The sequence below is a fragment of the Atta colombica genome, unplaced genomic scaffold, assembly GCF_001594045.1.
Source record: "Atta colombica isolate Treedump-2 unplaced genomic scaffold, Acol1.0 scaffold134, whole genome shotgun sequence".
NCBI lineage: Eukaryota > Metazoa > Arthropoda > Insecta > Hymenoptera > Formicidae > Atta > Atta colombica.
The window spans coordinates 1,863,165-1,877,793 of NW_017259222.1; the positions used below are offsets into that span (position 1 = coordinate 1,863,165).

Below are 14,629 nucleotides of genomic sequence, written 5' to 3' on the forward strand. Positions count from 1 at the left end.
CTCTCTCTCTCTCTCTCTCTCTCTCTCTCTCTCTCTCTGATTCTCTCCTTTTCCATTGAGATCTATTCTTAAAAACGCAGCGAATCTCGCTGAATTTTTGTCAGCATACGAAAAATTATCCCGAATCGCGTTGACAGGCTTGCGATATTAAAACCATGTACCTACAGCAATACATCTGCATATGTGCGATATTAACGATGGTAAAAGTTTTAGCGTATGTATGAACGAATGTAGTTCTGGGGACGCTATCCATAAACACGAAAAATTCCCTCTTTCCATTTTCCTCGATAAACAAATTTTTTTTCCCGCCCGATCTTGTAACAAAGTATAGTTACAATGTTTCCAACTTTCTCTATAACGGTATCTACAATGTATCAATTGTTTCAAAGGTATAAAAAAAAAAACTCGACCGATGACAAGAAAAATGAAAAGACCAGCACATGCTAAAAATGAAAGAAATTATAACAACTTTATTATTTTTATTATTATATTTGCTATTATCCTATTACAGTTACAAACGTGATCACAAAACAAAATATAGATATTGCTCGTTAAATAATTTTATTATTTCATTCATCGCGCTAAGATATTTGTAAATTCTTTTTAATTTTACTTTCTTAACTTTTTCAGTATTCTATTATAATCTTGGTTATAAGTATAAAACGTCCCTAAACATTGACATTAAAATTAAGCATTTTATATTTAGCGAAAAATAAATTAAAAAGTTTTGATTTTATTGAAAAATAAATAAAAATAAATAAATATAAACACAAATGAAATAAAAAAAATATTTATTTATTTTTATAATAATATTAATATTTTGTTAGCCGTTTTCCTTTGCCTTTTATTACCGCCAGTATTCTTTTAAGAAAATAAATAAAAAATGCTTTATATTTGAGCAAGGGGTTGTATAATCAAATCATTGTACATTACAATGATTTGATTATTTTTTTTGATGTTTTCGATTTCCCGACTTGCAATAATTTTTTGGAGCAAACATCGATTTTTTAGCAACGCTCGAATAACGCATGGAACAAGCTAAATCTACTTAAGATTGATATTCCACGCTGTCAAAGTCAGCGGTAGTGGTTCAATTCCTGAAACTCGTTTCTGGCCACGGGAGAGAAAAGAAATCTCCGCGCTGTCGCGCGGACGTAACGATCCTGTCGCACCTCAAACCGTCAATTTACCTCCGGAGATGCGGTCGTTTTTCACCTTGTTCTCTTGTTACGCGGTTTTCACTGCGGAAAACGCAACGACATCGTCGCAGAAATGTAGTGGCGAGCAGCGTGGCAGAACAGAGGGCATCATCGCCACATTATCGAACCCAATCGCTCCGCTTTATCAACGACACAAACTCGTAACGCCGATGTACCCGCATATCGCTGAAAGATCAGCGCGGTGACGCAATATTTATCCCACCCTCATACCCTCATACTCTCTACGAAGATGTGAAAAAATGAAAGGGCGAAAAAAGAGAGAGAAAGAACACAGTCCCGCACAGTACGGTTTTCTGTTTCCATACCGGTTGCACGCTTCCAAATGTTACACCGTCGAGAAAAAGGCCGAGCTGACCTAGCCTGGTAATTGTTGAGACGTCGCACCGAAGGAAAATCTCGTTACTCTCGGAACTGAAAGCGTGGAAAACATTGAGAGCTTTCTGCTGCTGCAATCTTACTCGGGATAATAATCCAATGTAGGATTATTTATGTATATATTTGAATTCTACCCACGCATTATAATAAATAAACCCGATAAATGTCATTAATGTAATATTATAATTCTTCGATTAAATTTTATCGCTTGCTGTGAGCGTCAACTTAATCCGTTTGATACTGTATGGCAATTTCGAGTTTTATTAATCTTTATTAATTTAACGAAAGATGATACAGACGTGATGAATCGATACGATGCTCTCCAAGAACAATTTTATATTTACTCCGATTTAAATAAATCTTAGAAATGGATATTAATATTGAATAATAGATATTGTACTTCTCCTTTAAATATTTTGAAATTATACGGATAAGAGCAAAAATTCGTGTCTAATTTAATATTAAAATTCAAGCAGTAATTAGTATATAAAATTTAAAGTTTACCGTTTAAAAAGAATTTTAAAGTTTAAAATCCTCTCTACTTTCGAGAGATCACTAATTTTTTCGAATTTCTGAGAGTTTGGTAATTTTTACATATAGAGAACTACAAGCTAAGTAAAATAGAAAATTTAAAAAGCTAAGTAAGCTAAGTAAAATAGAAAAAAATTTTGTCTCACTTTGTGAGCATGTCACGTGTCCAAAAAATATTCAACTAACATAAAAGTTTAGTCCTAAAATCATTTTTTTTTTTAATATTTCTAAAACTTTTTTGTTATATTATTATCCCCTTTATTATATTATTATCCCCTTTGTTATATTATTATCCGGATTAAATAAAAAGAACATTTTTAACTCTAATTATTCATTCAACTCCGTTGAAAGTCGCATCGCATCGCAATTTAAAAAACACAAATTCTTAAAACTGAAAAATTTGCTCTATCGATTAGCATGATTATCAATTTGAGTAAAATATTGCATCCTGAATCTGCATGAAAATTTTTTTTATCGAGCACGAATTGTATTCACCTAATACATGGCAAAAATCTCATTTGTCGTGCTTGTGTATGTAAGTTCTTTCTTATAAAGAATCGAGCACGTTACAGAAAAATAGAAAGAATGATTACTTTGCGAATTCGATTATATCGTCTATCGTGCAATATATTCTGGCATTATGATTATGCAGCAATATCGATGATTCAAACAATCATAAAAGAGACATGCGATTTTACAATATAACAAAATGGTAGCTTGTAGCTTTACTTAAGAGTCGAGGAAAATCACAAATTGCGACTGCTATACAATAACCTGTATCGCAGAATGTACATATATGCCGTTAAATATAGGACAATCTGTGAAATACAATAGAACTGCACCGCTATATAGCTAATGCCTGTTAGCACCGGATGCATATCATTAATAAATATTCTCAAGAAGGGAACAGTGTCAAAGCTGTTATAATATTCGTGACTGATGAAAAGCAGCGCTCTAAAGCGCTGCTTGCATGTAATGCTCTTGGGCACGTATTATAAAATTATTCGGAATAGAGTTCCGATCGGAATTAATTCTATTTTCCCTGGAAAATACAATAGAAATCTAGGGAATAATTAAACGTTTTCGATTGCGGAATTCTGTATATAATTTCAACCATACCTAATATGTTTCCTGTTTAATCATTACTACAACCTCATATTATAACATTAGAAACGAGAAAATATAATAAAATTTCTTGCAAATTATATTTGACTAGAAATATTTTTTAATAAAACAGCATTCGCGTAATCGATAGAATAGTTTTATAAAATATATCGAGAACTATACATCTTCTTAATTCAAAGATTTAATTTCGAGGAGAAATTAAATCATATTTATTTCTTTATATATATTATTAATTTGTTTGTTGTAATTGTAAACATAACTTATTTCATTTTTGGTCATATAATTTATTTCCAGATATATGATTATTTATATAATTTAAATTAATGAAATAAAAGAAAAATTTTCGATATATTTTACAAGTCGGTTCTATTAAATGTAAATATTGTTTTATTGAAACGAATTTCCAGATTAATATATTTTACAAGAATTTTTATTGTGTATTTTCTCACTTCTGACGTTACAATCTGAAATAGAATGGTGAGATAACAGGAGTTTTTATCTTCCCGAAATTTATTTATTCCTCAACAAACATACTATACAATATTTCATTCATAATGAAAATTAACCGTCTGAGAAATATCTAAATTAAAATTTAATCATATCATGTATATGTGACATAAGTATTTTAACTTCTATTAATATATAAGAAACTAAAATTTATAATAATAAATTCGTTGCTTGACACAAAATCGTCTTTTATTTAATAAAGATGTTCGTCTACTTTTCAATTAGAAATTAAAATATCGATATTCTTTTAAAAAAACTTATATAAATTATTTCAAATTAGTCAAAATTATTTAATAGACACTGAAAATATATTAGATTTTAAATTTACCTCTATAAATATAATATTTTAGTTATTTAATAGTATAATTAGTTATATAATAATATTTTAGTTTCGATCGATTTTTTGTGTCACTTTAAATTAGAAAACCTCTAGTCAGAATCTGAACACAGAAACAAATAAGTATGGCGGCAATATTTCATTCTTTATTGCAAAGTATATAGAAAAGTGCTCATGATGCATACAACACGTGAACATTCAAACCGAATGCAGCCATAAAGTACAACAAACTATTATTCGTAAAAATATATTTTACCTATAACAAAATACCTCGTTGCTAAACAAGATATAATGATAAAAATTTTTATTATTTTACAAGAAAAATGATAGTTGTGTGTCCAATTGTAATGTTTGGCCGTGTTTGTTTAATTCAAGATTATTCTATCAGGAAAAAGTTGAGAGTGATCACAATCCGGCTAATGGATCTTTACTTCAAATAATTACGTATTTCGAATTGTCTTTAGAATATTTCCACAATATTACGAAATAAGAAATATCAACCAATCGACTTGATTTACAAATAATTTGATCACTGCTCGATTAATCGTGAAGAAGTAGAATTCAAATGAACCAGTTTAGAATACGAATACAATATCTAAACAAGGCCTAAATATTTCACGGTAGGTTCAGAGACCAATCTTGTCGTCGGGACAGTTCATGCAAAGACAGATACCCGTGCGCACATGCATACGGTTATCTTACGTGACCCTGCCTCGTACCTCGGTCCTTCCTCGAATGTGCGAGAGCCCGATTTCCCCGGAGAATACAGAAACCAATTTCTAGGCTGCCTATTGCATGTGTCGGCTAGGTGTACGCCAGGTAGGAAGGAAGGCAGGCTTGGAGATGCGCGGGTGTTGCGTCCCAAAAGGTAGTTGAAGACGGGCCAATAATACTCGATTCAGATGTTCGCGCGTTTCGATGTGTACATGTATGCAAGCCGCCGAGCCCAGGCCGATCGGTTCGGCAGATGTTCCTCAGCGATCGCGCAGACTGGAATTTGAATGAACAGAACCGGGTAGAAGAGAAAATTCGGAAATTGTATTAAGGCCACGCCACAATGTATTACCGTCAGAGAACTGCTTTAAAGTAGAAGCGGATTTATAGGTATTACATGCTGTATATACGCGGTAGGAAAAATTCAGTGTGAATAAAAAAAGTGCCATTGAATTTTAACAGAAAGATACGAGATGAGTTGTCTAATTTTATGACTTTGAAGAAAAAAAGATAAGGGGAGAGAGGGAGAGAAAGATTTGAATAAATTTCACTGCGAATAAGACCTGTTAAATATTAATTGGATAAATGTGCAAATAGTAAATACTATGCTTATATTATGTACAATATCAATGTGAAATATTAATGAATTGCAAAGCGTATCGTTAATTGAACCAAATAATATCATTATTATTATTAATATGTTTCCAAACAATAAAGCTATTTATGACGAAATAAGATGGATGCGTAAATAATTCTCATAATTTTTTATTAAAAAAAAGAATTATATCTATGCCGATATATAAGTAGTTTAATATAAGAAAAAGAAATAAAGAAGTGTAGCGTTGCTCTATCAATAGCCGAAGAAGTCTAAAAGTTTCAAACCATTTATGAGAAGCTCTGAAAGTATATGACTAGTTATGAAACGAACAGTGGTATTGATATATAAATATATAGAAATGTCGCAGCGACATGATTTACAGCGAAATGCCGTACTAATGCGAAACAGAAAATAATCGCCTCACGGATTGTAGAAGAAAATATTAAAAAGAAGAGCTTGAAAATATCAAGTATTTTCTGTATCAACATTCGTTCAATTTAAAAATCTGTACTGAATATCATAATAAATTACGTGATAATTCATGTTCAAATTCTATAAAAAAGAATGATAATTAATCTTTTTTAGCACAAAATTTATTTTAAATATAAGATATCTGTACATAATACAGAGAATGAAATTTATAATTTTTTCTTCGATTGAATACAAATAAATTAACTTCTAAACTTCTAACGTTTAAGATAGCATAAGTATGCAATCATTGGAACACTTAAGTAGAAAATATACAGAATATAAAACATTTTGTACTTTGTTAAAATCAGTTCAGATTAAAATTTCTTGAATTTATAATATATATGTACATATCTGATTATTAATTTAACTTAACTGATTTTATTATATTAATATTTTATAAACTGATTTAATATTTCTCGGTATTAAAATAACATAATTTATAAATAAGTGAATAAATAACATAAAAATAATATAGTTCCCAAAAAATTTAAGTTCTAAGACAAGTAAATAAATGAAAGATGAATTTAATTACATAAACATTAATTTTGTTGGAAGAAATATCCAAAATTCTCCATAATTTATTGATTTTCAAATTGTGTCAAAATATTACATTTGTGTTAATTTTTACTTATCATGTTTCTTTCCAACATATTGTGTTTAAAACTAAAATTTGGATCATTTCGACATGTAAAGTATATTAAATTTGACATATGAATTCCGCAACTCTGTATTTATTACTAATAAATAAATAATTTTCTCCGTATAATATATACATATACTCTATATAATAAATTGTATAATAAAATTAAAACGTATTAAGCAAATAAAACAAAATCTCCTTTTCTGTTATTTTCCGTGTGCCTAAAAACTTATTTCAACTTTAAAAGAATCCAAATTATGTAGTAAATGAAAGAAATTTCTGTAAGAATGCAATTTGCACTTACGATTCTAGTGCATAAATCGATATACACTAAAGCAATTGCGAATCATGCACCATCAACAATTGTTCGTGCAACAATTGTTCGCCACTAATCAATAGCGATGCAAACGTATAGACGGCAGTGTCAGGCCGGCTCGCGAGGCTTTCAGTCTCGCAACATTATTCCAACGATCTAATGGGAAATTTCGATTATTATGCGCATGCAGCCTAGTTGGAAACCTCGAAATATTTACAGAGTGAGTATACGGACTGGAGCATTCTGATTGCATCGTAAATATCTTCTTCGATTCTCTTAAAATTCCTTTTCCAAATTATAAAATCCCGATAAACTATTCATATATATGCAACTTCATCAATTACATAAAAAATAATCTTTTATTTTAATATTTGTCTATCTAGCCGGAAGGTATCACAATGAGACCAGGACTTCCCGGACAAAAGGGTGAGCCAGGCATTTCAGGAAATCCCGGTCCTAAAGGCGAAGCTGGAATACCCGGATCCAAAGGCATCAAAGGCGAACCTGGACACAAAGGTATTAAGGGCGACCATGGAAAAGATGGTCCCAGAGGAATTCAGGGTTTCAAAGGTGAACCTGGTGCACCCGGTGCACCTGGATTACCTGGCGCACCTGGAGAAAATGGGCGACCGGCAGAAAAAGGTGATAAGGGCGATACAGGACCTGAAGGAAAACTGGGACCTCCAGGACCACCCGGTCCACCCGGTGTGAGCGGTTCCGGTGGTATAAATGTGGGAGATCTAGGTGAGCAAATTTTTCTTTAAACATAGCAATGACGAATTTTGTCCAATATTTATTCATTTAATCACTTATTTGATTTTCTTTTTTTACGTAATCTTACCTTTTATATAACAAAGTTAACTAAATTTTTTTTATTAACCTAAATTTTTATTAACCTAAATTTTTTTTATTAATGTTTTATTAGTCTTCAACGTAATAAAATAAATTTGATATTAATAAAACATTAAGCAAAATAAAATTAAATAAATGATATTATACAATTGTAATCAAAATTGAATCGATGAAACTAAATCTAATTAAGAGAAATAAAATTAAGAGAAATAAATGATATTATAATTGCGTCACATGAAAACGTAATACTACATTTATTACTTATGTCTCTGTACTGTTTTATTAATAATTTTTAGTAAAAATGGAGATACACATATTACATAAATTTGTAAAAAACTAAAAGGTAAAAGGTAAATTTGATATCTCTCGATTTTCTAGGATATTTTTTACATCAGATATGATTTTACTGGTTAAAGATTTTGGATTATTAATGTTTTTTTTAGATGAAGAAGTGCAATATCTATTGCGTTAAAACGAGGATAACAAAATTAATATTTGAAATGTTATTTAATCAAGGATTTGGCTCAAAAGGGGACAAGGGCGATAGTGGAGCGCGCGGATACAAGGGTGATAAGGGCACAAAGGGTGAGAAAGGCAATAAGGGTGACGCCGGGCCAGCTGGTATTCCTGGAATAAACGGTATTCAAGGACCTCAAGGAGATAAAGGCGAACCGGGTAAAGACGGAGTATCAGGATTACCTGGCATACCTGGCGCTAAAGGCGAAAGAGGTGAGAGAGGTCCTCCTGGAGCCACTACCGTCGCCAATTCCGGAGACTATATCACCATCAAGGGTGAGAAAGGCGCCGAAGGAAAACGGGGTAGAAGAGGACGACCTGGACCGCCTGGTCCCGTGGGTCCTCCCGGAAAGCCAGGAAATACGGGAGAAATCGGTCTACCAGGATGGATGGTACGTTTTGTATTTTAATTTGTGATCTCACTTTACGTTATAATACTAATCAAATAATTAACTAAATTAATAGATGTGAATAGAATAACAGTAACAATGCTAAATATTAGGTGTGGGAAAAAGTTCGTGGCATTTCTCCCGTTAGATGTAACGGGAAAAACGCCACGAACTTTTTCCCACGTCTAATAATATATAATGAAATAATAATAATAATAATAATAATAATAATAATAATAATAATCATATTGTTGATAGTATTTAATATTATTTACAGAGAATATAATTAGTACATAATTATTAATACAATCTTAATATTCAGTATTAACAACATCAGATAAATAGCGTTATTTGGAAATATCTCGCTTCTAAGCAATTTTTATCTTTTTCACAATGCCAACCGAAGAACTCGATGAAGGTAAGCTTTTAATCAAACTTTAATCACGAAACAACATAAATTTTGCACAAGCGCTAAATACAGCCTTTTTTTTATTTCTGGAGTGAATATAATTACAAACCTTCTTGTAAAGTTAAGGGCAAATTTAGTAGTCGCAGTTACGAATATTTATTAAACGACAAAGAATATTTATTAAACGTTTAAACGCATATCAAAATTATATCACTACGTGTCACAGCAACCAAATCCCTTGCGCTAATTAAAATGCAAACGAACGATTCATCTGTCACTGTCTTCCGCAGGGTCGTCCTGGGACTCCTGGAATTCCGGGAAGTATCGGACCAATGGGACCCAAGGGAGAAAAAGGGGAACCTGGCGCACCGAGTCCTTACGGTGTTTCTGTCGGTGTAAGTATAACTTCTAGTTTCTTGTCGTGGTATCGTCTATGTAAACTTCTCTCGCGCGCTCCAAACTTTACATATAAATCCAAGCGCCTATCAAAAGGCGAAAATAGAGAAGTCAAGTCGAGCTTCCTCTCAAAGTGGAATCTCATGTGAGTGAGATGTGAGTAACCTCGTCAGTCGATCGTCCGCGAACAGGGAGAGCAAGAAAGGGATGCCTTTCAAAGGGAGAAGAAAGGGATGAGAGTGGAAAAGGAGCGGAAATAAAAATAATGGTTTTCACCTCGCGCAGTTTCGGTCTGGCAGATTAAAGTGGCGGGCATATATATCTTTGTGAATAGGACGATGCGGAAGTCTTTGAACAACGGGCGGCGCAACGCGAGTGATGGAAATTAATGCAAGAGTGCGCCTGGCATGCTCCCTTTTTTTTCGCGTCTTCGTCGCTGGATTTATTCGTTGCGCCGAACAGAAATTTTCTCCGCCGCGGTGAACAGAGTTTCGTGAGCTGTCATGGCTGACAACTGACAAATAACGCGTGCTGATACATGCGATAGCGCTTCGCTTTTCTGCCTATGTATAACGTATTCACAACCAAACATTGCAGATGAATAACAATCCTTTTAAATATTACAACATCAAGTTACAAAATATGTAAAGTAGACTAGCAATTATGTATGAGAAAACTGTATGAGAAAACAAACTTACGTATTGCGAAAACCTACAATTTATGTGGATATATACAAGAATAAAATATTTTATAAGATAAAATTAATCTTTGTCCGATAAATTTGAAACTAATTTTTCCTTGATTAAAATTTTTAGAAATACTTTATCATAAAATTAAGAATTTTTCATGGATTAAAATTTAAAAATGTATTTACACTTATTTCTTTTAATACAAAAATTATGAAAAAATTACAGATTTTTCTATATTGTATTTGAAAGTAATACACAAAGTTTGATAGCGATTTAGAACTTGGATAAAAAATTATTTCAATAAGAAATAAACATATTATAAAAATAATTATGATAAAATGAAAAAGTTTTATTTAAACTATAAAATTTTATTGTTAAATATATATATAAATATTAAGCTTATTGAATTATTTCATATATCTATATATAACATTCATTTATACGGAAATTCCAATTACTTTTTGCAGAAACAATATATATATCCTTAAGAATGTAAAACGTAACTTTGTTTTCTAATTAATTTTTATTTTATTTTGATTGTCCTCCTATTGATTGGATTCCTGTTGAGACCTGAAGAAATTCGACAAGAAAATCGTTGAACAATTTCTAAAATCTTTTTTGATACCTTTGGGACATCCTATCAGAATTTCTTACGGCTATCAGCCAAGAGATCGTAAAGATCTAGTGAATGCAATAAAAAGAAATCTCTTCGACGGAAATTCCATAAAAATACAAAGTACATAGATAAAAATCGCTCAAGATATCCATCATTTTTTTCTAAGGGCATGATACAACATTGATAACGACAAGGATAGATTATTCCTCGAGAAAGAGCGATTACAGTCAAGAGCAACAGGAAATTCCGATATCGCCTTCCCACGATCGAAAGGATGCCTCTCGCGCCTAGCACGTAAATCGTCTTCGCTGTACATTCGTGAAAAAGAACGCAACGAAGAGACGTCGACAGAAAGCCGACGTGATGCGCCTAAGCGATCATTGCATCTCATTCCTCAACGTTTCCGATAAATCAACTGCTCCTACATGTTCTTAGCAATACTTGACTACTTATTGACTCTCTACAAATCTATCTACCTGTCTACCGAAGCGATGCGATGCAGCGAAAAAAGGGAATTGATAATCATAGTTTTATATGGACGAGCTTCTGCGAAAATATTGTAACGATCTATTCGTACATTAAATATGATTTTTAAAATATATTTTTAGATCAAAGGCGACAAAGGAGACGACGGTTTTCCTGGAATTCCTGGACAGCCGGGAAGAGAGGGCCAAAAAGGATCTCCAGGACCTCCCGGACCTCCTGGAATACCATCTAAAGGAAATTATCATCCAGTTCCAGGACCTCCGGGTCCTCCCGGACCTCCTGGTCCGCCCGGCTTGTCTTTAATCGGACAGAAAGGAGAACCCGGGATCGGTAGAAGTCACGTTTTCGGAGAAAGAGATTATTATCCCCCTAGGCAAGGTAAAGACATTAAGATATTACAAAGTCGACAGTTATTACAGTTTGATAGTACTTGAGTGACAGAGCATTTCGATAACAAAATTAAAAATATGTGAACCTCAGCTGTTGTTAGTGCATAAATTATTCATAAGACGATAAGATATAATTTGCGAACAGTTGGAATGTACTTATCAAATAAAGTTAACTGCAGACATTTCGACTCTGAATTTGTACAATGCGATAATTGGTGAGGTCGAGTACAAACTTTGTAGACTGCAAGTTAACTTCATTTGATAAGTACATTACAATTGTTTGTGAACTGTATCTTATCGCCTTATAAATATATCTAATTTATGCACTAACAACCGTAGAAATTCACACAGGCATTTTACTTGAACGAGATTTATTGTTGGAGCCATAAACATTATTAATTTAATTTATTTTAATTTAAAATACGAATTATAAATTATTATATTAAGAATAAATTACATTTAATTTTAATTGAATTTGATTTTATTCAATATCATACATTAATTGAACATTTAATAATATAAATAATATAAATTAACAATTAGTCAATTAGTTTAATTAATAATAATTTTTTATTAAACTATTCAAAGTGCTTTAACAAATCCCCATTTTATCGAGCATGCTCTTTATATTTATTAAATAACAAAATTAAATTTCACACTCGCACACCCGTAAGGAGCCAGAAGTAGTCTAGACGAATTGAAAGCTCTACGTGAACTCAAGCAACTGAAAGAACTGAAAGAGCAATTAGGTAAAATTTATTATCTAGTATGATATTAAAACGAATATGTACCAGAATCGTTATTCCTTCGAATGCTTTATAAAATATTTTTCATTAACTGCATATTAACATCGATATTCTTACATTTTTAAATCTTGAAAAATTATTTTCAAGGTGTTGTTACTACTGCTACAAGGGGACCTTTAGAAAGTACAACGAAAATTGTGCCAGGAGCTGTTACGTTCCAAAACACAGAAGCCATGACAAAAGTAAAATTCTTTATAATTGACAATAACTTCTTCATGTGTGTGTAAATTTAATTTTAATACTCTTGTTTTACATTTACAGATGTCTAGTGTTAGTCCAGTTGGAACCCTGGCTTACATTATAGACGAACAAGCTTTACTAGTCAGAGTTAATAATGGATGGCAATACATTGCAGTCAGTATTAAAGAACTGCATCTCTTATAAGTTCATAGAATACTATAATTGTATTAAAACCAAACTTCTTTTAATCTTCCTCCTCAGCTCGGGTCACTTTTGCCTATCACAACGCCAGCACCACCAACGACATCACCACCACCAGCAAATCCTCCTTTTGAAGCATCCAACTTAATTAACCAGATACCCGTGAAAGCCGACGGAACAGGGGTAAGTTGACGACTTAAACTTATTTCACGATATACACTTTGTAAAAATTAAACGTATTAATACCAAATTTGCAATTTTTTCCATGCAATGCAGTGGTACCCGCGGATGGTGAGAATTGTAAAAATATATTTGATTGTGACTTTTTTAGTTCATTTGCAATACATTTCACTTTTTTTTTAATTGGTGTGCACAAATAAAAAAATATAATGTTTTAATTAAATTTTTTGTAAATTTATCTTTAATTAAAAATATAAAAATGTGCACGCTATTATTATGATTGGAAATATTTATTCATGCGAATTATGTTTTTTAGTTGAGGATGGCTGCGTTAAATGAACCGTTCACCGGAGATATGCACGGTATACGAGGAGCAGACTACGCTTGTTATCGACAAGCAAGGCGAGCAGGCTTAAGAGGTACCTTCCGCGCTTTTCTCAGTTCTCGAGTTCAAAATGTCGATAGCATTGTCAGATTAGGAGACCGAGATCTTCCCATAGTTAACATAAAGGTAATTAGGAATAATATCCATTACCATGATGATCATTGCTAAAAATCGAATATTTTTGACTAATAATCCGGCGAAATGTAGGGCGACGTGCTATTCAACTCTTGGAAAGAAATGTTCAATGGAAATGGGGCGTACTTCTCTCAGAATCCCAGAATCTACAGCTTCAATGGAAAGAACATCCTTACTGACTTTGCATGGTGAGTATAGAAAAAGTATACACATATTAAATATAAAAGAAAATATATTGATTTTACTGCATAAAAGAAAAAAAAAATATATATATATATATAAAACCCTCAAATATATAAATTGTAACGTAAACTGTATATTGATCCATTAATTTTGAAATGATCAACTAAAATTCGCGAACAATATTACTTATTATTAATCACTACTCATTAATTAAAAAATGTATGTATAATATGTATAATATGTTACACACACTTATATGCAATGTTACACACACTTATATGCAAATTCAATCAATGAATGATTTTATTATATTGGTCAAGGAATCTTTATAAATAAGGATCTAGTACATAAGTACTTATAAGATATTCTGTTTGAAAGAATCTTATTAACTAATAAAATAAAATAAATAAATTGAAAATCAGATTAACAAAAATTATATGTAAAATTATGTATTGGTCGAAAACTTTGGCAGTCTATATATTTGGCACTGTATATAATGTTATATGATATGTTTCTTTATTATTTCCTTCATATCATGAAATTAAAATTGTTCTAATTACAGGCCCGAGAAAGTTGCGTGGCACGGTTCTCACAAACTCGGCGACCGAGCCATGGACACTTATTGCGATGCCTGGCACTCTAGCAGCTCGGATCGTTATGGATTAGGCTCGCCGTTGACCGGCGGTCGACTGTTAGAACAAGTACGATACTCGTGCGACAATAAATTCGCGCTGCTCTGCATCGAGGTGACGAGCGAGCTAGTGAGGAGACGACGGAATGCCGACAATCGGCTAGATGACGACGTCGAGATGTCGGAGAATGATTATATGGAGTACTTGGAGGAGTTCATGCAATACTGAATACTCGCACCTTCGACCATCCTTTCGCAACGCGAAAATCGAATCGTTATGTAAATAGAATGCAGATGTGCGCGTGCTGCGTTTCTTCGCGCGACATATATAATATATATATATATATATATA

General features: G+C 32.3%; 1 protein-coding gene across 1 annotated transcript in view; it reads left to right on the top strand.

Moving 5' to 3' along the window:
- LOC108684427 (collagen alpha-1(XVIII) chain) overlaps nucleotides 1-14,509 on the top strand; it is a 303,120-nt gene extending 288,611 nt beyond the window's left edge. Inside the window, exons 11-23 of the mRNA XM_018188739.1 lie at nucleotides 7,025-7,054; nucleotides 7,218-7,578; nucleotides 8,203-8,594; nucleotides 9,291-9,395; nucleotides 11,310-11,565; nucleotides 12,251-12,325; nucleotides 12,470-12,564; nucleotides 12,644-12,736; nucleotides 12,824-12,946; nucleotides 13,040-13,054; nucleotides 13,260-13,454; nucleotides 13,536-13,651; nucleotides 14,209-14,509. Coding sequence (XP_018044228.1) covers nucleotides 7,025-7,054; nucleotides 7,218-7,578; nucleotides 8,203-8,594; nucleotides 9,291-9,395; nucleotides 11,310-11,565; nucleotides 12,251-12,325; nucleotides 12,470-12,564; nucleotides 12,644-12,736; nucleotides 12,824-12,946; nucleotides 13,040-13,054; nucleotides 13,260-13,454; nucleotides 13,536-13,651; nucleotides 14,209-14,506 — 2,154 coding nt within the window. The 3' untranslated portion in view covers nucleotides 14,507-14,509. The remainder of the gene's footprint in view (nucleotides 1-7,024; nucleotides 7,055-7,217; nucleotides 7,579-8,202; nucleotides 8,595-9,290; nucleotides 9,396-11,309; nucleotides 11,566-12,250; nucleotides 12,326-12,469; nucleotides 12,565-12,643; nucleotides 12,737-12,823; nucleotides 12,947-13,039; nucleotides 13,055-13,259; nucleotides 13,455-13,535; nucleotides 13,652-14,208) is intronic.
- Nucleotides 14,510-14,629: the final 120 nt, after the last annotated feature.